This window comes from Labeo rohita, chromosome 10 (genome assembly GCF_022985175.1).
Source record: "Labeo rohita strain BAU-BD-2019 chromosome 10, IGBB_LRoh.1.0, whole genome shotgun sequence".
Classification (NCBI taxonomy): Eukaryota; Metazoa; Chordata; class Actinopteri; order Cypriniformes; family Cyprinidae; genus Labeo; species Labeo rohita.
The window spans coordinates 3696629-3720215 of NC_066878.1; the positions used below are offsets into that span (position 1 = coordinate 3696629).

Here is a 23587-nt window from a genome sequence, read left to right on the forward strand (position 1 = left end):
CCGGATTACACAGAGTTCGCATGCACAACACAGAGCTAGACAAGATGAGCGTTTGAGGTTAAAAATATAAAGTATTCATACTTTATTTGTTTATTTATTTATTTATTTTTTTTAGAAAATAACCGATCGTTTCACTAGATAAGACCCTTCTTCCTCAGCTGGGAAATTTAAACTTGTGGTAACCATAGAAGTCCACTATATGGAGAAAAATCCTGAAATGTTTTCCTCAAAAAACATAATTTCTTTACGACTGAAGAAAGACACTTTTTGTTCTGGAAGTGAACTTCTCCTTTAATAATAGAACACACTAATATTAATATATTTCAGGTTATTTGAGCTGTAAATTCATCTAAATTATTCTTTAATTGATGAGACTATTGATATAGACATATAAATTATTTTTGCGTAAATTACGACAAATGGATATGGATTATAAATTAGCAGACAAAATTGGCAAAATATTTTATTACACTAAGCTCATGTTAAAACATTCAGTCTTGTGACTTTTTGGCTATTTGTACCTAAATGGTGTGTATTTTAATATGTAATTTATTTTGGCTTTTCCCCATAGGCTTTCTGTTCTGAGGCAATTCGGAAGACCTTAGTATTTAATTAAATATCTAGGGTTCAATTTATGTATTTAAAGACATTTATTTAAAAAAAAGTCACAAAAATTGAAATTCTGTCCTCATTTACTCACCCTTAAAATCTCTATGACTACCAGTGTTGTTTTGGACTCCACTGCCTTTTATTTTATTGCCAAAAACAGTTAAAAATAGTGCTATTGTGCAGTCAGTGATTTGTCCTGATTATATTCCGCCCTGGCACTGAATAGACCTGGATTTCTCTACAGGGGGACCATTTTATAACATTTAGACATCACACACTTGTAACAGTTGAATTATATTTCGCTATTCACGCTGACAATTTTAACATTCTCTTCTTGCTCATGATGAGCTTGGTGTTAAATTAATACAGATTTTTACAATGCTGGTGCTGTTAAGTGTGCCAGGTTAGCTCATTTATAAAATGACATCAAACAAATGGCATTTCTGTTGATTTTTGCATTGTAGTTAATGATTAAATGCACAGCATTTTACCGGGTTTCTAAAGTGAGCCTGGTCTTTTCAAGCATGATTCAGAATTGACAAATGTATTCAGTAAGTGCTGTCAATCAAATGTACTTTGGTTCGCAGCAATCATGAATTCCAGAGCGAGGCTGCTTTGTTTTGTAAATGAAAGGCTTGACAAATACTAAACAAACCATTGCTCTTTTGCAGCTCATGCTGGGACATTTTTAGGTTTAAGCTCACACACTCCCCTTCTAACTTGTTATTCATCCATATGGTTGTAGACTCCCGAAGCTTCCATTTTTTTAAGTTCCCAAAACATCACATCAGACTTTCAGAATGGTTGTCATGGTAATGTTGCATTGAGTAGTATGTTTTCTTATAAGATCAGACATAGCTTGGTTGCAAAGAGGCAGAAACTCGGAGATAATGTGTCATTTTAGATGATCACCAATTGCTTTCTTTCTTTTTTTCTTTTTTCTTTTTTTTTTTTGTTGCAGTTTTTAGGTTAAAGTTTTTATGAATATCTTTAGGGAAAATCTGTCATTTTCATTTTAGATGATTTTTTTTTACAGTCTTGCATTGTAAAATTAATTTTAAAAATGTTAAAAATTAATTGAAAAATGGCTGTTTAATTGAACAGATGTGTAACTCAGGTTTAGGTTAATATATTAGAGAAAATCTGTCATTTTCATTTTAGATGATCACCATTTGCTTTCATTTATTTACAGTCTTGTAGTGTAAAATGAATTTTCAGTTTTAAAAATAAATTGAAAATGTTTATTAAACATAAAAGCATAATGAATAAATTTGAATTTTTAGGTTAAAGTTTATATGACTATATAACAGAAAATATGTATCCCCTTTTTTGTGCAGTTTTTTTAGGTTAAAGTTCATATGAATATATTAGAGAACATCTGTCATTTTCATTTTAGATGATCACCATTTGCTTTAAATGTTTTACAGTCTTGCAGTGTAAAATGAATTTTAAAAGTTTTAAAAAATTAACTGAGAAATGGCTTTTTAACTGAACAGATGTGTAACTCAGAATTAATTTTTAGGTTAAGGTTTATATGTATATATTGCAGAAAATCTGTCATTTTAGATGATCACAATTTGCTAAAATTAATCCAAATAGCTGGTGTTATCTTAAATAAAGCAGAAATAAAATTAAATTTAAAATGAACACATTAGATGAAAAACTACAACTTAAAAATGAGAAATGTTACCTTGCAAACTAACTGAAATGAAAGTATTAAAATTACTTAAACTAAAACTGAGATAAGTAAATTAAAGCTAAATAAAAAAGACAAATTAAAAGAGACCAAAATAACTAAAACCTAATCTAAAATTGAATGAAATAAAATGACTGAAACCAAACATTAATAAATAATACTAAAATAATGCTCATTATTTTTTTCTTCTATAATGTAAACAAACAATGTATCGCAGAGTTAAAATAGTATTAGACGAAGGGTGATATAACATGTTGCTTGTAGTTTTCAGGATGCGTAAGTAAGACATATAATGGCTGAGCAGTTGGAAACCCAAGGAAACGTGTCTCAAACTCAACTTTTCTTTGTCTGGCACATCTATGATATGATGACACAGTGACTGGCATATCTATGACAGGATATGACATGTGAACCAGCAGTGACTTCCCACTCAGTGCACATGCTGTCAGGAGCATTTACCTTATTAGTTGATTCCTGTTTTTCTTTTCTCTGTTTAGTGCATCAGCTACTGTCAATGAAAATGTAATGCACATTTCATTATGTTCTGTCTAAAACACTGTGAGCTCACTTTAAGGTATGTTTGTTTTCTGTTTAGGCTACACAGCGCTTCAGCTCTTGTCCAGTCTTCTAGATGCAGTGACTTGGGCCCTTTTTGTGGTTGTTACTGCTAAATTATTCACACAAACCTATTTTGATTACTCAGGAAGGCCTCTAGGCATCATTTCCCTCTTTTTAACGGCTAGAATTTCATTTTAGTACGTTTCAAAGGGCACCTGACATTGTGTGTGTGTTCTGTTAGGAGTGTGTGTGTTCTGTGCAAGAATGTTTTATTATAAATGAATGTTGAAAACGGCATAGTATAGTTTGCTGAACTGTTTGGTTGATGTGTTCTTTTGTCTGTGTGAAAATGTCTTCATTTTCTTTTATATGCGATCTGAAAGAGCTGAACGTTTATTGTCACTGAGAAATAAAAGATGTGAAAAATGAAGTCAGTTATGGAAGAGGAACTAATGTGTTCTCGATTTCTCATTTTTCATGTAAGATCGGTCACATTTAATTTAAATGCTGATCCTCTTGAGCTTATGTTACATTGTGTTTGTTGTAAGATTGAATATTTTAATATTCTATTAAAATATTATAAAATATTATCATATTATATTTTAATTTACTCCCATATCGTAATAATGGCTGATTTCACATAGCTTAGATAATTGATGTTTAAAAAAAATATGTTGATGGGTTTTGCTGTCTGGTGAAACACCTTTTTTATTATTCTAATTAATCTTTATTAATATGATTCCCTTCTGCAAATACTTCACAAGCTTTCAGAACAGATACGATTTTTGTATTCCAGTTAATTATTTTTTATAATTTGTGTTGGTTGAGGATATTTCTATAAGTAATAAACAAAACTGTAAAAGCCATTGGGTTGAATGAACTTGAACACCCACATCCACTGCACTTGAACGTAGTTTTTATGTAACCCTTACATAACCTTTAAAAGCAGAGTGAGTGAAAGCTGCAAAAAAGCACAGTTTGATGCTGAAAATGAATGTGTGGGCTATTTAGTACTTATTGAACTCTGTAACTTAAAAAAATGCATATGCTCAGAGGACATTTTGAATAATGTGGGTTTAAACAACATTGGATGGCCATTTGTTAACATCATTTCATATATTGTGATTATATAAACATTTTTTCCATTTCCATCTTTTAAAATAGTGAATTTAATATCTTTCAAAGTTATCTATATGTGAGCCATAAGGAGCAATTCGATTACAGTTTGGTGTTTAATTTACACTGCGAAACAAGAAGTGTTTATTTTTATTCTCAGAAGACAGGATGTGGATACAGATGGCCAAAGGTGTTAATTACTAACACACTTAATATGGCATGACTCAAGGACAGGTGTTGTCAGTCTGCTTGAGTGGTTGATCATTCATCGGTGACATTTAAGAGCGCAACAGTCTCATTCAGAATCAAAAAGAAGGCCAGTTGGCACATACTTTTACTCCAGTGTAGTGAATAAATACATCAGGAGCGTTATGGTGTGGTGAGGAAAAACTGTCACATACAAAACAGATTGAAGCAGCCATCTGCCAAATAAATCCAGCATCCTGTGGCATGATGTTCCTTATCCAGTTAAAGAGACTCCCCAAAGATAAAGCTTTGAAGCACATCACTAAGAGTTTGTGTAAGAAAATATTGGCATACTATAAATAAGTCAGCGACTCATAGCACAGCAGTGTAAACTATAATGAAAAGAAGCAAGATCTGTAGACACTCTGGGGAATGATGTTAGATTTGCTGGTGTATTTTTTAAGGCTTTGTTTAGCTCAAATGATGACAGCATGAAAAACTTCAAAATAACTGATGGTAGAAATATTTGTTTACGTATTTGTCATCTTTTATGTACTGAGAAATTCCATATATGCTGGCTGAATTAGATAACATTGAGATATCTTGATTATTAGACCTTAGTCAGGTGTAACATGTTTAAAGGACTGTACTTTAGCTTTCATTTTAAAGTTGCTGACTGTCTTAGGTCAAAATAACAACATGTACTACCCATATTAGTGCTTCCTGGTAGGTATTTTCTGTCAGACAAGATATTTGAGATATGTTTTCACCTTAGTTATAGATGGTTGTACAGCATCTCCTGCTGCCAAGATGATTTTCTTATGATTTTTTTTACCTCAGTAATGAAGGTGGTTGTACAGTTTGATTGGCATTTCCCACTGGCAAGATGTGTGCTAGCTGTGCTTTCACCTCATTTATTAGGGTGGTACATTTTTTTGGAGGTATTTCTAGCTGTCAAGATGTGCCTCTCATGTTTTTACCTCAGTTATAAATGGTTGTTGACGTTTTTGACGAGTATTTCCGGCAAGAGTGTGTGTCATAATTGTTTGGCCATTTTCAGACGTATTTTCTGTTCTCAGGGTGTACTATACAATGCACATTGTGATTCGTGTTTCCAGCTGACAAGAAACGATGTTTTAACGTTAAAAGTAGTTCGCTTTGAGAAAAAAAGCTCGTTTGTTCAGACAAGCACGACAGTTTAAACAATCACTTATTCTGCCCCACGTTTCTCCGGCTGCTGCGGCAACCTCTTTTAAACCACGAGCCTCTACCGGCTGCTTTTATACTGAGAGAATCGGGCGCCTCAATCTCAGAAAGAGGGGTGATGCGCAGCGCTCAATCTGCGTCTATGACATATCCGGTCGTTTTTTAACACACAGATATTTTAATCGCAAGTCTTTGTGGTTGTCTTTCGCGTATAACAAACCCAGTTCACGTTGTTCAATAAAATGATATTTATTTTGTTTCTGTGCGACACTTCGCTCCTTCAATCGGAGTGGATTCGTCCGGGGAAAAGGAAACGTGAAGATCTTAACGGAACAGTGTGGGAATAAACGCCGCAACAGTTCCTCAATCATTAACGTTATTTAAAACTTAGAGGCAACGGCTACATGTTAAAAACGAAGATGTTGGTTATTTAAAATGTAAAAGGTAAGATTTTCTTCATTTCTGTTTAGTTTCATATTTTTAACTTTTTTTATTTGTACCGTTAACGATTGTTAACAGATCAATACTGTTTTAAAGAGATTTTTTCCGGTTAAAACGATAAAGTATAGCATGTTTTACATGAAATATCGTTATGCCCTTTGGTGTTGCAGAATGACTTTGCCTTCTGATACAGTCAGATGTAGTGCTTATTATGGTTTCTTTTCATAGAGTATTGTATTATAATGCCACATAGTAAGTCGTACAAAAAACACCGTGGCAGTACTCTGGTATAATGATGGTAACAGATGGTAGTGCCATGGTACTTTAATAATACCATGGTAATTTGACATATACTACGGCATTGAAATTTGTGTACCATACCTTTTACATGAAATGCCTGAAAAAACCCTGGTGTTACTATGGTACCAGTTCCAAAAACCCTTGGTAGTGCCATTGTACATTTTATAAGTGAAGACAGGCGGAGATACAAACACTAAAAATAATACACTGGACACTAAAATATGATTTATATGCATTTTAATGCATTTTTCTGGTTTCTTAAAAAAAAAAGGTTGATGGCTTCAATTTTAAAGCCTTAGTTATTGCATAAAGTTAGAATGGTCAGAAGCACAGTACAGTTAATGTATTGTTGTACAGTTTGAATATTTCTGGTGCCCCACACGTGGGGGACATGGTAGGATTTGTTTTGCGTATAATCTCAAAGAATGCAAAACTAATATATTTGGCATTTACTGCCAAGAACAAGACCACAGACTTATTTTTATTAAAAAAAGAAAAAAACATTGTCCATCTTCAGTGGAGCAGTATCCGGAGTGATCTAACAGTGTGTGGCAGGTTACTAACCCGCCGTAGGGGTCAGTCAGCAGATTGTGTGATGTGTTGAGCAGGCAGATGGGCAGCCCGTGAGTGTGTGTCTGCTCTCAGTGGGCTGCGGCTTACTGCACTTCCTCCTGTAACATGAACTCGTTCGCATGTTTACGCCTGACTTCCTTACACACGCCTGAAGTGCAAGCTACATGACGCCGTTATATTAACACTGACACGCATGGCTGGCTCTAAATGGGGACATATCCTGAGGAATCAAGCTTCCTAGATTTTTGGAGATAAGTACAATAATAAAAAAAAAAACATACTGTTATTGTCAGAACTCAAAACGTTCTCCCCATTGACAAAAGATTTTATTGTAACTAAGTGGATTATATGCACTACCGGTTTAAAATAAGATTTCTTAAATGCTTTTGAAAGGTTCAAGGGTTTATATGATCAAAAATAAAGCAAAAATAATTTTAAGAAATATTGCAATTTAAAACAATTGCTTTCTATTTTTAAAATATTTTTTAAATGTTATTTGTTCTTGTGATCCGAGCTGAATTTTCAGCATTGTTACTCTAGTCTTTAGTGTCATATGAGCATATAATATGCTAATTTGGTGATCAGTTATTGTCAATTATTATTATTGATGTTGAAAACAGTCCAAAAAAAGTCAAAAGAACAGCATTAATTAAAAAAAAAGAAATCTTTTGTAACATCATAAATGTCTTTACTGTTATTTTTGATCAATTTAACCTGTCCTTGATGGAAAAAGAAATATTAATTTAATTTAAATCTTACTTTTCAAATGGTAGCTTATTATTGTTCTCACAAAAATATTAAGCAGGAAAACTGTTTTCAACTTTGATTATAAGATTTTTTTTTCTTTAATGTATAAATTGATTGTGCATGATTCATGTTAGCACTTCTGTGACCTAATTAAATGTGTGAATGCACTGTGAACAACCAGTGGGATAAATCACAAAGGTTTGGTCAGTGTTAATTTCTCAGTGGTTTTACAGTAACACTCCAGAGCAGAGCAGGAAAGTGCATGTGTGTGAGAGAGCAAATGTGTCACTTTTATTACCCAATAGTGTCTGGTTTGTTTGCATGTTGTACTCTGTCCTTTCTGTGTCGTCTCTTCTGTAAAGTCCTAATGTATTTTATTTTTTTTTTTTGGTAGATGATTATGCGCATGTTTATGCTCTGTCCACCTAGTACAGTGGTTCTCAAACACACCTGATTAAATCAAAACCAGCGAATTTCAAACAAATAAATATATATGCACTTCTGGAAATTGTAAAGTAATGAAGTGTGTTAAAGAAGTTCACTTCCAGAACAAAAATTTACAGGTAATTTACTCACCCATTTGTCATCCAAGATGTTTGTGTCTATCTTGCTTCAGTCAATAAAAAAAAATGTTTTTGAGGGAAGAAAAAAAATTCAGGAATTATCTCCATATTGTGGAGTTCAATGGTGCCCCCAATTTTGAATTAAAAAATGCAGTTTAAATGCAACTTCAAATGGCTCTAAACGTTCCCAGCCGAAGAAGAAGGGTCTTTTCTAGCAAAACAATTGGTCAATTTCAAAACAAATTGACAATTTTCAGTTGACGACTTCTTCCCCAACTTTAAAATTATCCTACATCGCTGCAGAAGTACCGACCCAGTGTTTACAAAGTGAACATGCAAAGAACATCAAACGCCCTTTACAAAAAAAAGGTAGAAACAGCAACGTAGGACGATTTTGACGTTGAATAAGAAAACGAGATGGGAGTTTTTCAACATACCCTAACTGTATTGACCGGGATTACACAGACTACGCATACACATCACAGAGATAACACAAGATGAGCATTTAAGGTTAAAAAGTATATAAATTGTCAGTTTATTTCAAAAATGACAGATCGTTTCACTAGATAAGACCCTTCTTCCTCGGCTGGGATCATTTAGAGCCATTTGAAGCTGCATCTAAACTGCATTTTGGAAGTTTAAATTCGGGGGCACCATTGAAGTGCACTATACGGAGAGAAATTCTGGAATATTTTCCTTAGGAAACATAATTTATTTACGACTAAAGAAAGAAAGACACAAACAATGACAAGGGGGTGAGTAAATTATCTGTACATTTTTGTTCTGGAAGTGAAATTCTCCTTTAATAAAGTCTTGGTTGCGCAAATCTTTATTAAAAAAAATACAACATGCTTTTTATGTTTTAAATTATTGCAGTTATTGCAATTATTTTCCAGTGTTTGCGAACTGCTGACCTAGTAGATCCTAAGACCTTCCTCTGACCTCTAGGGAGTTATGCTGGTTTTCTGGACAGAAGGTTTTTTTAAGAAATCCACTATAAGTCCCAACATGTCAGCACTGAGCCATCTCACAAGAAGTGCTGAACTTAGCTCAGCCCAGGTGCGGACTCCCTGAGCTCTCTGATCTGCATTTTGGTTCTGGACTCATGTAAGACTGAGTAGAAGCAGAACCATGTCAGAAACCCTCCAGCTACCGGCGCTGCAGATCCAGGGCCCGGCAGACGGGGAGTGCAATGGATGCGAGTTGGATTCGGCCCTGTCCAGCTCGTCCAGCCTGTCTCTACGGCGCAAGCGTTTTAAAATGCGCCGTATGAAGAACGTCATGAGCGAGAAGGAACAATTGGAGAAGGAACAACTTCAGCATTCAGGCTCCAAAGAGTACCTGCAGCTTCCGTCCATTGAGATCACGCCTTCCAGCGACGAGGACGCGGCGTGGTCGAGCTGTTCCACACCCAGCGCCTCGCCCCAACGCAGACGCTTCCTCCTGCGCAAGTGGCTGAGAGGAGGCGAGAAAAAAGAGCACGGCAGTGAGAGCAGGTCTGTATGAGCTCGAGAACGACCTGTCCGACTGAACCCTCCACCCCGACCCTCCTGCACTGCCTGATCTCAGCACACAAACCCATCCATTCTCCATTCCCGCTGTCCATCATGATTAATGTGCACCATTTTCATTTGAGTCTTCGTGTGAGCTTGCTCTGTTACATTAGCCGTAGCAGAAAACCTTTGTGTTTGTGTCTGAGTGTGTTTTTTCCGTCTTCTCTGGAGGGACTGAAGTCTCTGCTGTGACATTTATAGGCTGGAGGGAAGAACAAGCGGCCGCCTGCTGCTGCCAGGAATGCTGACAGAAGTTTGTCTGGGGACATCTTAAATATGCATGACTCTCGCTGGCTTTTAATAGACAAAAATACAACATGCAGTATATACGTATGTGCTATGACCTAAACATTTGGTTCAAGCAGCTTTAACAATAGCTGAGATTAGAGTTGAAGTACACAACCAGTCAAAAGTATGGACACACTTCACTAAATTTCTGATTTATTTATGAAATAGAAATAGCTGGAGCAACATTTGAGATGCTGGGCAGAATATCCAATGATTTCTGAGCAAACTTTTCAGTCAGGTATTTTATTCATACAGAATAAAAGATTATCCTCCTCAATCAAGTGTTTGTGTTTTTTATATGCCATTTGGAAATTTTATTTGCATAAATTAAAGCTGTTTGCATCTGGAATTGCATCCCCCAACTACTGAAGTTTCTTCTGCTCACCAAGGCTGCATTTATTTGATCAAAAATACAGTAAAATGTAGGGATGTCACAATTCTGAATATAATATTGAACTGTTCGGTACGACATCCACGGTTCAGTATGCGCTTGTGAATTGCGTTTTTTCGGTTTTGCATTTAAACAACTTCCTGGTACAACATGCAGAGCATCTTCCATTCTAATGACATGAAAAAAGTTAAATTTCTTTTTAAAAAAACTTTATAAAATTTATGACCCTGGACCACAAAACCAGTCATAAATGCTAATTTTTTTAAATTGAAATTTTTATTATTAGGATAATATTTGGCCGAGATACAGCTATTTGAAAATCTGGAATCTAAGGAAGCAAAAAAATCAAAATACTCAGAAAATCGCCTTTAAAGTTGTTCAAATTAGGTTCTTAGCAATGCGTATTACTAATCAAATTAAAGTTTGATATGTTTAAGGTAGGAAATTTACAAATATCTTCATGGAAAATTATCTTTACTTGAAAGACAAATTAGAAGATAATTTTGACCCATACAATGTATTTTTGGCTATTACTACAAATATACCCGTGCTACTTAAGACAGGTTTTTTGGTCCAGGGTCACATTTCATAAATTTCATGACTTTACTATTATTCTAAAATGTGGAAAGTACTAGGTGTGTTTAAACTTTTAACTGGTAGTGTACAGGGAATTCATGATTTAGAATTTATATTCCAACGTGTAGCCAAATGTTTGACCTGACCTGAATCAGTTATCTGCTGTGTACTGTAAGCTGTCAGGTGTTTACTGGTAGAAAACCTTTTGAAATACACCAATGTTTACAGATGTAGGGCTCTGGTTTGTTGATCTGTTAGGTTGTTTTCTCACCTGCTTCCTTTTCATGCAGTATGAAACCCGGGGAGCCACTTCTGTGGTTAAATGCACAGGATGTTTTTCTGTCATTTCTTTTCATAAGTGTACTTTGCACGCTGTACTTCACACTTGATAATCATGTCAAAGTTAACTGGTTATATGTACGCATTGTTGTGTTGTTTGAGTTTACAGCACTCTTATCAAATAGCACACTCTCTGCTGTCCTCTAGTGGAAAAGACTAAACGTTTTCCTTAAAATTTCTAAGACGCATGATGGAAATTTGTAACCTACGATACACTAAAATGTCAAACTTTGTCTTTCAATGTTGTTTTGTTTGAGCATTTTTTGTTACCGTAATTAAAACACATCACTATGTGTCCTCCTTTTGTCTCATTCTCAGTATGAGTGAACATCTGGTGTGTATTTCTTATGTTGTGATTGTAATGTGATGCTCTGTGTTACAGCAGTCAGCAGAGCAGCCTGCAGAGCAGCCATGAGGAAGAGTCCACGCGCTACCTGAGCCCCAACACCCGCGACGACAGGTACACACTTTGAGATGTCATTATCAGTGTGTTTTACATGTTAAGGTATCTGAAGGCTGATTGATTGAAGCATTCGTCTTACTCATCTTACATTTATGCATTATGCTGCTATTATCGTAGTTCCATTATATGTCCAACAGGGGTCAGTGATTGGTCAGCTCACCGTCTGGCTGAAGGCCAGTTTATTCACCTGTGATGGGAAAATATGTTTCCTATTTGATATATCTTATTACAAGTGGCGAGCCATATTAGCATAGATCTGAAATCTAAAATTATGGTCATCTGCACACTTTTGATATACTGTAAATGCACTATGCATGACAGCCTCTTTGTTTAAAAAAAAAAAAAAAAGGAACTTAAAAGGTACTTTTTAGTTTATGTAAATTCTACCTTTTTTTTCATGATAGACCCTTTTCACATTTCCAGGGTTTTCAGGGTTTTCAGAGTTTTCAGAAGAGGAAGTTGCCATGGTTGGGTAAATTTCTATATTGGTGAACAGAAACTACAACAAATATATATATATATATATATATATATATATATATATATATATATATATATATATACTGTGTTCTCATTTGCTCCAGCAGCAAAAGAAAAATCCATAGTAGCGTTTTTATGATTTTCCAAAAGATGAAAAAAAACAAATCAAGAGATTGATTGCTGTGATTAGAAGAGAGAAATATGTCAGATTTGCCGTCACTCCATCACTATAATTAAGTTATCTTGAGAAAGCCAACTTACTGATCTACTATTTAATTATCTTCTTCTAAAACAAATTTTGAAAATGTATCATCTCCTAGATTTTTAAAGCTACAAACACCAAACTCAGTCAGATATCTTTTCTAACTGATCCAACTTATGGTTTTCATAAACCAGACGATCCAAACCACCAAACATCCCATAGACTTTCATTGAGGGGGTCAAAACTTTTGTTCAATGAGACTTGGTGTATTTAAGCTGTTTATTGCTATAGCAAAGCTTAACAACTCCCTACTGAAAAAAAGCTGATTGGCTGTTTTGGCTGGTCTCCCAGGCTGGTTTTAAAGTGGCCACTTTTTAGCTAGTCAAGCTGGTCTTAGCTGATCAAGCTGGGAGACCTGCTAAAAGACCAACCAAGCTTAAACCAGCAACTTTTAGCTTGAACTAGCTAAGACTATGCAACCAGCCTAAGCTGGTTTTAGCTGTTTTTTTTTTTTTTTTTACGGAATCATCTGGTTTTAGCTGGTTTTAACTGGATTAGCATAGAAACATGCTAATAACATGCTAGTAACTTGTTAATCATGTTAGAATCATGCTAGTAACACTGTTTCGACACTGTTTACCTGTTAATACTGTAAAGCTCCTTTGACACAATCTGCAAAAGCGCTATATAAATAATGCAGACTTAACTAATCATGCTAGAAACATGTAAGCAGCATGCTAGTAGCATGCTAATCATGCTAGCAACATGCTGGTAACTTGCTAAGCATGTTAGAATCATGCTAGTGACATGCTAATTAAAGTTCAATCGTGCTAGCAATATGCTAGTTCATGTTAAATCGTGTTAGCGACATGTTAATTCACACTAAATAATGCTAACAGCATGGCTAAACCACCCTGAATTATGTTAGGAACATGCTAATTCATGTTAGAAACGTGTGTGTTCCCATTCTGTCCCAAACTTCAATTTCAACAATTAAATTCAAACTATAAGCTTTTTATTGATATTTCAAACTTTCTGCCAAGGCTTTCTGAAGCCAACTTCAAAGATTGTCTGTGAACTTTACTCATCTAGTTAAGTTAGACAAGAATTGAGCGATCGATTGAGGTGTTGTGTTGCTGGATGTAATAATGAACGTAGTGGTCGTCATTTACTCCCGACATCTGAGCCGCTAAAGATGCAGTGGATTTCGTTTGTTTGTGAAGGGAATACGCCTCCCGATCTACATATATTCGTCTATGTTCATGCGAATCATTCGTGATCCAGCTTCACTTACAGCAGAAGTGAGTACAAGGGTTTTTTAATGAATCTTTGCGATCGCCTTTCCTAATAGTGTGCTAGTTTGCAAGTTCAGCGGCTAAATGCGGCTAAAGTAAACAGGCTTGTCACTCCACAGAGAGAAGACAGGGGCGGGGCGAGCAGAGCTCATTTGCATTTAAAGCAGCCTCGACTAGAATGGGATGTTTTTTGCAGAGCTAATTTTGGCAAGGTAAAAAAGGTGTTGTTTTACACTACCATTGAGAATTTTTAACCAAAGTATATTATAGACTTTTCATTAAGACCCTAAAGAATCATATCAACTTGTGGAAAATGGGCATCCGATGACCCCTTTAAAAAATGAAAATCTAAAACACTTTACTAGGTTTATGATGTTTATAACTGTAAACACGCCTTATTACACTCCGAAAAGGGTCCTTTGCAACTATAAATTGTTGCTTTAATTAATGCAATGCAACTTTATCTTATTTAATATGGATATTATTTCCTAATTGTTTTAATTTTCTCTTTATTTTATCGAAATTGTGTTATCTTGTGATAATCTTAGTGTTGTTATATCCAATATTGTTATTTTATGTAATATTTAATTACGTTTTTTGTTTTTTTAGTCTGAGGTGGACATACGCTGATCTGGTGTATTTTATATGACACATAATTTGTGAATTCAGGGATTTAGCCTTTGTCATTTCAGCAGATGCTGAGAAAGTTGACATGATGTGAACTTCCTGCAAGCAGCTGGTTTTAGTCTCAGTGTCTGTTCTCAAGTGTGGTTGACAAGTATCTGTTTTTGGTGGTTCATGTTTTGCTTATGAAGTTGTTCTTCTTTCTGTGTCGAGTTCTGCATCTGTCGTCTGGTTTTGAGTCTGACCACAGATCTCACTCTCTGTATTGTGCCATCTCAAAAACAACTCTTGTGTCTTTCACTTTCTCGTGGCAGGGCTGCAGAACAACACATTGCATCTTTTGAGATCATATACTGTATTTTTTGTCATCATCTCAGAAATATCATGTACTAAATCAGGTGCTACACATTTTAATCAGCTAAGCAAGTTTTGCAGTGAAGGCTCAGATTTTTAGCTGCGCTCGAATGTTCTTGTTGAGCCCAGCTGGCCAGAGAACACGCCGGTCCTTGAATATCATATGAGCGTTTTTTCATCTTCAGGCTTCGGGCGCTTTTTCAGTGCTGCTTTTATTGGACCTCTTAAAACACAGTGTTCTTTCTCATTATTTATGAAATGTGTCTTGTGAGCTGCTTAATTTTGTTTTTTGCTATTAATGTTCATGAGCATTATTTGCCATGTGTTTGTCTGATAAGAGATCATTTGTGTGTTTGTCTGTACAGAAGTGTGTGTGCATCTTCACACCTGCTATAAAGTAGCCAGCAACACATTTTTGTGCACTCAGCAACCTGATTTCAGCTGATTCCTGAGCTTATTTTTAAATCACTTTTGTGTTGTGACGTAAAAGCAGCTAATGCTCATTAAAGGTGATGAATGTACAGCCTGTTTGTGTCCCGTTAGACTGAATTGATCACAGCAAAGTGCCTCAACATACATACAGCACAGGCTCCCTTTTAGTTAGCCGGTGTGAATTTGAATTGAATTGGTTAGTTATTTCACTAATCTACAGTAATTATGCCCATTTTTGTTAATGTAAAATAAATGATTTCTTATCTGAACTATAAAACTAAGTACTGTTAAAACAATTAAATGAATTGTTCACCCCAAAAATAAAAATTCTCTCATCATTTACTTACCCTTATGTCTATTCAGTTTTGATCGATTTTGTTTTCTGTGAAACATTAAAGATAATTTGCTTTTTGTTCGTTTGGTTTCAGTTTGGTTACCAAAAATTTATGTTCCACAATAGAAAGAAAAAGTAAATCATGACAGATTATTTATTTATTTTTTTGGTGAACTATCCCTTTTTTGTCACAAAAAACCCCGTTTGTCACAAGGTTTTCAGTACTGGAACTGGAAAATATGTTTTTAAAATAGTATGTTAATATTCTAAAAGTAATAAAATTAATGTAGTAAAATATATGATATTTTAATATTATTTAAAAATTAATAAAATACACTACCAGTCAAAAGTTTTTGAACAGGAAGATTTTTAATGTTTTTTTTTTCTCTTCTGCTCACCAAGCCTGCTTTTATACAGCAAAAAACAGTAAAATTTTGAAATATTTTTACTATTTTAAATAACAAAATAATTTGAATATATTTTAAAATGTTTTTTTTTTCTGTGATTTCAAAGCTGATTTTTTTTAGCCCCATTACTCCAGTCACATGATCCTTCTGAAATCACTGTAATATTCTGATTTATTATTATTATTATGTTGAAAACAGCTGAGAAGAATCTTTTCAGGTTTTTTTGATGAATAGAAAGTTCAGAAGAACATCATTTATCTGAAATAAAAATCTTTTGTAACATTATAAATGTCTTTATCATCTCTTTTGATCAATTTAAAGCATCCTTGCTAAATAAAAGTATGAATTTCTATAATTCTATATTTCCCCCACCCAAAAAAAAAAAAAAATAGCTTTTGAATGGTAAAGTGTATAATGTTACAAATGCTTTTTACTTCAGATAAAAGCTGATCTTTGGATATTTGTATTTTTTAAAGAATCCTGAAAAATTCTGCTGAACTGTTTAAAATGTTGATAATAGTAATAATAATAAAATGTTTCTTGAACAGCACATTAGCATATTAGAATGATTTCTGAAGGATCATGTGACACTGAAGACTGGAGTAATGATGCTGAAAATTTAGCTTTGATCACAGGAATAAATTACGTTTTAAAATATATTTAATTTAATATATTTTATATTAATATATTAATATATTTATTTTAAATAGTAAAAATATTTCACAACATTACTGCTTTTGCTGTATTTTGGATCAAATAAATGCAGGCTTGGTGAGCAGAGGAGAGGAGAGGAGAAATCTTTAAAAACAAAAACAAAAAAAACATAAAAAATCTGTTAAAAAACACAAATTTCCATGGATATTACGTTTCAGATTGTTATTTAATTAATTTCATCAAATGTTTCTGGAAATGCCCCAGGGAATGCCCCAAGAAAAATGTGCCAAAAAATCTAAAAGAAATTCATTAGTCAAAAGCTGTAGAAACCTTAATTACTATAATTATGAAAACTACACTTACAGAAGTTTTATATAAACTGCTTGAATGTCTGCTTCCTTAAATATAAATTACAATTCTGCATCCTACTTGCCAATTTGATTCAGATTCAGTCGAATCAACAGCCAAATATACTCACCTTATCGCATCTGACTTCTCTGGTGTTTATTTATACGCATTTCTGGCCACTAACATGCAATCTCATGTTTCTCCGAGACTCTGATGGTCATATTAGCGTCTCTGCTGGTGGTCTGACCACTGCCACACCTCAGGTGAGGAAACAAGCTGTACTGATTCACAGCACACACACTGAGAAAACGCAGGATCTAGGTCAGCGCAGGACAAGATACGGCCCGCGCGGAGAAAGAGAGAGAGAGACGGAGAGAGGAGAGGAGGGGGTGAAGTGAGTTTAGTAGTGAGGAGTCTTTATCCCGCTAGGGTGTGTGTGAAGCGTGTGCGGGTCCACATGAGTTTAGAGCATCATGGTTCAGAGCAGGACTTTATCGTGCACCTCACCCGTCAAACTGGGCTGTCACCCGCGGGTGTCGACGCTCAGGAAAAGACTGCACTTTCGCCGGGATCCGTGAGTACTTTTTGTGCTTTTGCATCAAAAACGGCTTTTGAAAGGTGATGTGTAAAGACTCTAACTGGCAGGCAGAAATTCATGGGCAGCTGATCCAGGCTGAATTACTGTAGCAGATACGGTTTCCTGTGATCTATTGAATTACGCTTCAATCTTTTACAGTAGAGACTTCAAGAGGACAGAAAGTTAAAAAACACTCCTGATTATTCAGTGTGTTGATACACAAGCCATGTTTGTGTGGTAATAATTTGTTTTCCGGCAGTTTTGAACTGAAAATCATATATCTGTGCATTATCTGCATTTTTTATGCCTTTTAATACACATTGTTTTATAGTTTTCTATGCTCTCACATAACTTGAAAAATGCATTATTTTAATAATATAATGCGTAATGGTTCTTGTTATGCCTTTTAAATGCATAATGCACTAAAAGCATGTGATCAGATGTTGTAACATGTTATTATGAATCATAACTGGTTAAATGTATTTATGATAAAATATAATGCATCGCAGTGTGTGTTATAAATTGTTTGACTTTTGTGACTTTTGTATCACTGTGGCGTACTGTGTAGTTTAAAAGATATAAAATGGTGATGGTAAATAGAGGAAGCATGGGGTTTCAGTAGTCCACCCAAAAAATGTAAATCTGTCTTTATTTTCTTACCATTGTCCAAACCTATATGACTTTTTGTCTTCTGAGCAACCCAAATGGAAAAATTTTGCATAATGTACTGGACACTTTTTCCCATGCAGTTACATTGAATCGGCACAGAACTTTTCATGCTTCAGAAAGAATGCAGAAGTGCCATAAAGTAGTCCATATGACTCATTCACTGTATTCCTGGATTTCTGAAGTCATACAATACCATTTTAAATGATTAACCTTTTTGTGACCAGATCGCTGAATCAGTGAACAATCAGTCCATTTTGTGAACAAATCATTCAGTTTTATGAATTGAATATTTTAAAAACCATATGATTCAAAAGAATGATTCATTCTTGATTTGGATATCACAGCTTCTCTTGTAAATATCAAGCTTTTCAGAGAATACCAGCTTAGGATATTCCAACACAAAACCAGTCTTAAGTCGCTGGGGTATATTTGTAGCTAGGGATGCACCGATACCGACACTGGTATCGGTATCGGGCCCGATACTGAGCTCCTGTACTCGTACTTGTTAAAATGCCCCGATACCAAAGGCCGATACCACACAGCATGTGACAACTGCGTATTTAGGCAAAGAAACGCCGACAACAGAACAACAGACAGCAGAATGGAGTCATTAGAAATTAAGGATGTCTACGAAGTATATGTATGCAAATAATATAATGTTAAACATTCAGTATCAACGCTTGTATAGCTGGTGCGCGCGAGCTGAAAGGCAAAGCACGCAGAATGGATTGAGCGTGCGGCGGCGAAGATGCAAGGCTTGTCGAGTTAAGATCCCGCCTTGACATCACTGGAAAGTTTGTAGTTTGGACGGATATGTCAAAAACAAGTAAGTAAAGCAATGCACAAGTTATTTAACGGTAGAGAGAGAGAGGGAGAGCGACAAAGAGAAAGAGGGAGCACGCACTTTTGTTGCGTGATCTTTATTGATGTTCGCATATTTAGCACACGCATCTTTTGGATTAAAACAAATTCGTAAATATGAAACAAAATTTATAGAGGCATTCACTATAAACATCATTTATTTTCAACCTTAAGCAGACACGACTGTACGACGAAAGTGAAACTAGCAGTCTGTGTGAAATGCGCTAGGCTGTACTGTACTTGAGTGCATTGCGCATGTTTTGCTGGCTTCATGAGTGTTTCTGCATTATTTGAGTCTCTTTAGATTATAGCCCAAATAGCAGCATATTTCAGATAAAAAAACGCGACTTATATTTCTGAAAATATCAGAGTGGTTCCCTGCATTATTACAACAAAACATGTGATTACAGTACTGAGCCGCTGCAATGGAGCAGTTTAATGCTATTAAATTAAAGATGATGTACCACAGAGCAAAAAAAAAAAAATTTGAACAGTGAAAGTAACAAAAAACATTTTAATGGGCATAATTAAGTGTAAAAAAAATAACTAAGGGATATATAGTCAAACTAAAAATTATTCAGACACCAGCTATACACCACCTAATTTTTTATATATATATATATATTTTTTTTTACTAGTGGGTGCAGGACACAGTTTATGATAATGTGATAATGTGAAAAATGTCTGATAATGTGAAAAGGTATCTGAATAAATTTTGGTTTGACTGTATCTATTTGATAAATGAAATTAACCCACTAATACATATTCTTTTAGTTTCTGTACCCAATATTTTACAAATTTACTGGTAAATTTTAAAATATCGGTATCGGTACTCGGAATCGGCAAATACCAAAAATAAAAGTATCGGTATCGGGCGAGTACTGGAAAAAGTGGTATCGGTGCATCCCTATTTGTAGCAATAGCCAAAAATACAATACATTGTATGGGTCAATTTTGCTTTTTAAAGTAATGACCAAGCAGCCGCAGGAAGTGAGCTGATCACAGCCTATGTTTGATCAATTTTGCCTTCTCAAATCATCACGACTTGCCTAAAATAAAATCTTCAAGCACATCACAATGTTATTTTAAACGTTTAACTTAGATAAATGCACGCTATTATGCAAATACAATCGTTTGTTGGAGAGTGGTAGCTAAATGCGCTTTGCAGGACATGGAGGCGCCAGCGTAATCACTTGTAAAAAAAAAAATTAAATATGGTGTAATCTTTGCTCATAAAGGTAAGCGTAATATATCATCCGGAACTGTAAAGAGTCTAATTTTATTTGCGTGCACTCACAATATCAACAAAATGTTGTGCTTTTGTAAAAATAAAGAAGACAAACAAGATGTCTCAGTGTTGAATAGGAGCGCTGCACAAAAATGAAACGAAACTCAGCGAATACTTGCCTTACAGTTAGGATAAATACATCTATAGCAAGCTTTAAATTATTACTTTAGTACTTTAAAACTAAAAAATTCAAATCGAAAACAAAAACTCTTTCATTTTAAAATCCGTAAATTCTCTCTAAAGGCGCGTCCAGTGAGCAGATGGCAAGTCAGGATCGTCATCTTTGTGACACTGGCTCAAAAAAAACACTAGTTTTTTAATAATTCATTCAAGTATGTCCTTATTTCCCTCTAACACATTCATGGTAATTACTTTTCCCGGAGCTTTGCAAGCTTTAGCCTATTGTGTGCATTTGAACGCGGATCTCTTCCAGCGGCTGCAAAGGCACTTGCGCTCGCTGCTGCTGCCGGCAGGGACACTAAACATGGCCACAGCAGAATAATTGTTGCAGAAACACTGTATTTTATGCTTGTTATAGATTGTGTGACGTCACGTGCAGTACTGCCGGTGGCAACCGACCACTGCGGTTGTCATTGCGACCGTCACAGCCCTAGGTAACCCATAACAAGTAATGTGAGTTATGTAATCAGATTACTTTTTTTTCAAGTAACTAGTATAACATTACTTTTGAATTTATAAAAAAATATCTGAGCTACTTTTTCAAATAAGTAACGCCAGTTAGTACTTATTACAGTACAGTTTATAATTATCAGGAGTAATTATTTTGCGTTAAAAAAAACAAAAAACAGATTCAGCTTAAAATGAATAAAAACAGGAAAATGGAAACTCAGAATGACACAAACCTGCAACTATATATTTTTAAAATACCATTGATGTATGGTTTGTTAGGATAGGACAATATTTGACCGAGATAAAACTATTTGAAAAACTGGAATCTGAGGGTGCAAACCAATCAAAATATTGAGAAAATCGCCTTTAAAGTTGTTGAAATTAAGTTCTTAGCAAATGCATATTACTAGTCAAAAATTTATGATATATTTATGGTAGGAAGTTTACTAAATATCTTCATGGAACATGATCTTTACTTAATATCCTCATGATTTTTGGCATAAAAGAAAAATTGATAATTTTGACCTATACAATGTATTTTTGGCTATTGCTACAAATGTACCTGTGCTACTTGTGGTCCAGGGTCACAAATATCCTTTATGTATTTAATCCCGCTTTATTAACTAATGTCTTTGCTGCTGCCCTGTTCTTCGATGATCCAATTCAACCATACTAATAAGCAAAAATTATCTTATATACACTAACAATTGTGTTACTAATTGTGTACTAATAAGCAAAAATTATCTTATATACACTAACAGTTGTGCTTCATTTTTTTTATTGCTATAGAATTTAGAATTTTTTATTGTTATGGAATTTACTTTTCTTTTAGCCTGAGGTACATTCATTTCGCTTTTGGCGTGAAAGGGCTTTTACATTTGCCAAAAATGAGAAATTTTTATAAACAAACAAACAAGCAAGCCCTGCCCAGATTTAAAAGGAAAGCAAAATTAACTTAACACATTACCATAACGCAAAATTGTAATGCACTACTTTTAAAAGTAACTTTCCCCAATATTGTCAGAAAGTCTTCTTTTGTGTTCTACAGAAGAATGACACAATGTTCATTGTAATTGGTGAACTATCCCTTTAACAAAGTGATGCTATACAGAACGAACGTCACACACACACACACATACGCACAAACAATTGAGTGAGAGGATGAGAGAGTGAAAGAGTCATGTCATGTTCTTCTGGTCGACACGAGCTCAGGGTCACTGTGTCCCTGTCACTGTAACTAGACTAACTAGATCTGTTTCTCTTCGGGCACAAAGCTTTGATGAATGCAGATGTGTTGCGTGTGTGTATGTGCATCTGCGTGCGCGCACTTGTGTGCCTGTTCTTTAATTAGCTGTTGTTCAAGGCAGACTTATTAAGGAAATCACTCTGCCCACCTCACTCTCTATTCCTCTGTGTATTTAAGGTGAGATCAGACCTTGTACATTGGACAGGGTTTTTGTTTTGACATGATCAGCAACATTCTGAGTTGCCCTTTCTGCTATAGTTTGTTATGGAATGCTTATGCTGCAAAAGAAAAGTGCAGCGAGCCTATAACAGGAAGCATACATTATTCACTGCTTTCTCTCCCTAAAAAAAACTTCCTGCTATATTTAACGTTTCATATTTCCTAACAGCGTAGTTTACTATTGAAGCCTGTTTCCACAACTGAATAAAGAAAAAAGGTGATCGTGACTAAACTCACAATTTTAATTTTAACTTTTTTTTTCTCAAAATTGATAAAAATGTGCAATTCTGACTTTTTTTCTCAGAATTGTGAGATATAATCTTGCAATTGCGAGTTATAAAGTCAGAATTGCGAGATATAAACTTGCAAATCAGACTTTTTTTGATCAGAATTGCATGATATAAACTCACAAATTGTGAGTTTGCAAAGAATTGGTAAAAATGTGGTAATTGGTGCCTGTTTAAAATCCTTTGTAAAAGTGCTATGCTGCATCAAAGCCAGACTAAATTGATGTCTGCTCAGACCCACCTCAGCTCCTAGTATCAAGTTATACAGTTGTAATTGCTTTGAAAAACCATACATTAAGAGCTGGGGGGTGAAAATTTTGAATGGAGAATGGAGAATGGAGATGTGTACATTTTTCTTGTTTTGCCTAAATATCGTATTTTTTTTTATTTAATACTGCCCTTCAGAGGCTACAGAAGATACTTACATGTTTCCCAGAAGACAAAATAAGTTCAATTTACCCTGATCTTTAAATTCAAAAAGTTTTCACCCCCCTTTTAATGACATTAATAATTAACATAAGTGAGCGTTTGAACCTTCTGTAGTAGTTGCAAATGACTCATTGTTGGAAAGGGTTTAAATATACAAAAAATGCTGGGAAACAAAAGAATTTTTGGGACCTGAAGGATTTTTCTGAAGAACAGTGGTTTAACCGTTTAACCGTAAACAAGGGACTCATAAACAACTATCACTAAACAAAAAAACACAGCTGTGGTAACATTCAGGTAACAATACAGTATTAAGAATCATGGGGATGCAAACTTTTGAAATGGGTCAATTCACCTATTATTTTCTCTTGTGGACTATATTTTATGTGAAATATCTTATTGAGGACAGTACTAAATGAACGATAACATGCATTTTGTATGATCCCTCTTATTTTGGTAAAATAATAAACATTCTGAATGATTCTGAATGATTATATGACCTTAACTGTACATCCACTAACAGTCAGAAAAGTCGGATCAAAAAGGAGAAGCATTTTTTGCAAAGCATGCAACTTTTGTTTGCATTTCTGCTTTGTTTGCTTCATTTGCATCAAATACTTGCTGGGGCCACTGTACATACTGTATGTGA

At 34.8% G+C, this 23587-nt stretch overlaps 1 protein-coding gene across 10 annotated transcripts in view; it reads left to right on the forward strand.

The window, feature by feature from the left end:
* Nucleotides 1–23587, forward strand: part of gramd1ba (GRAM domain containing 1Ba) — a 74413-nt gene that overhangs the window by 16415 nt on the left and 34411 nt on the right. For 3 of the 10 annotated variants that reach the window (XM_051120592.1, XM_051120594.1, XM_051120595.1), the window contains exons 1-2: nt 8691–9491; nt 11525–11602. In XM_051120592.1, coding sequence (XP_050976549.1) covers nt 9127–9491; nt 11525–11602 — 443 coding nt within the window. In that variant the 5' untranslated portion in view covers nt 8691–9126. Of the gene's footprint in view, nt 1–5481; nt 5816–8685; nt 9492–11524; nt 11603–23587 lie in introns of those variants that run through there. The other 7 variants (XM_051120596.1, XM_051120603.1, XM_051120590.1 and 4 more) reach the window with 6 other exon arrangements.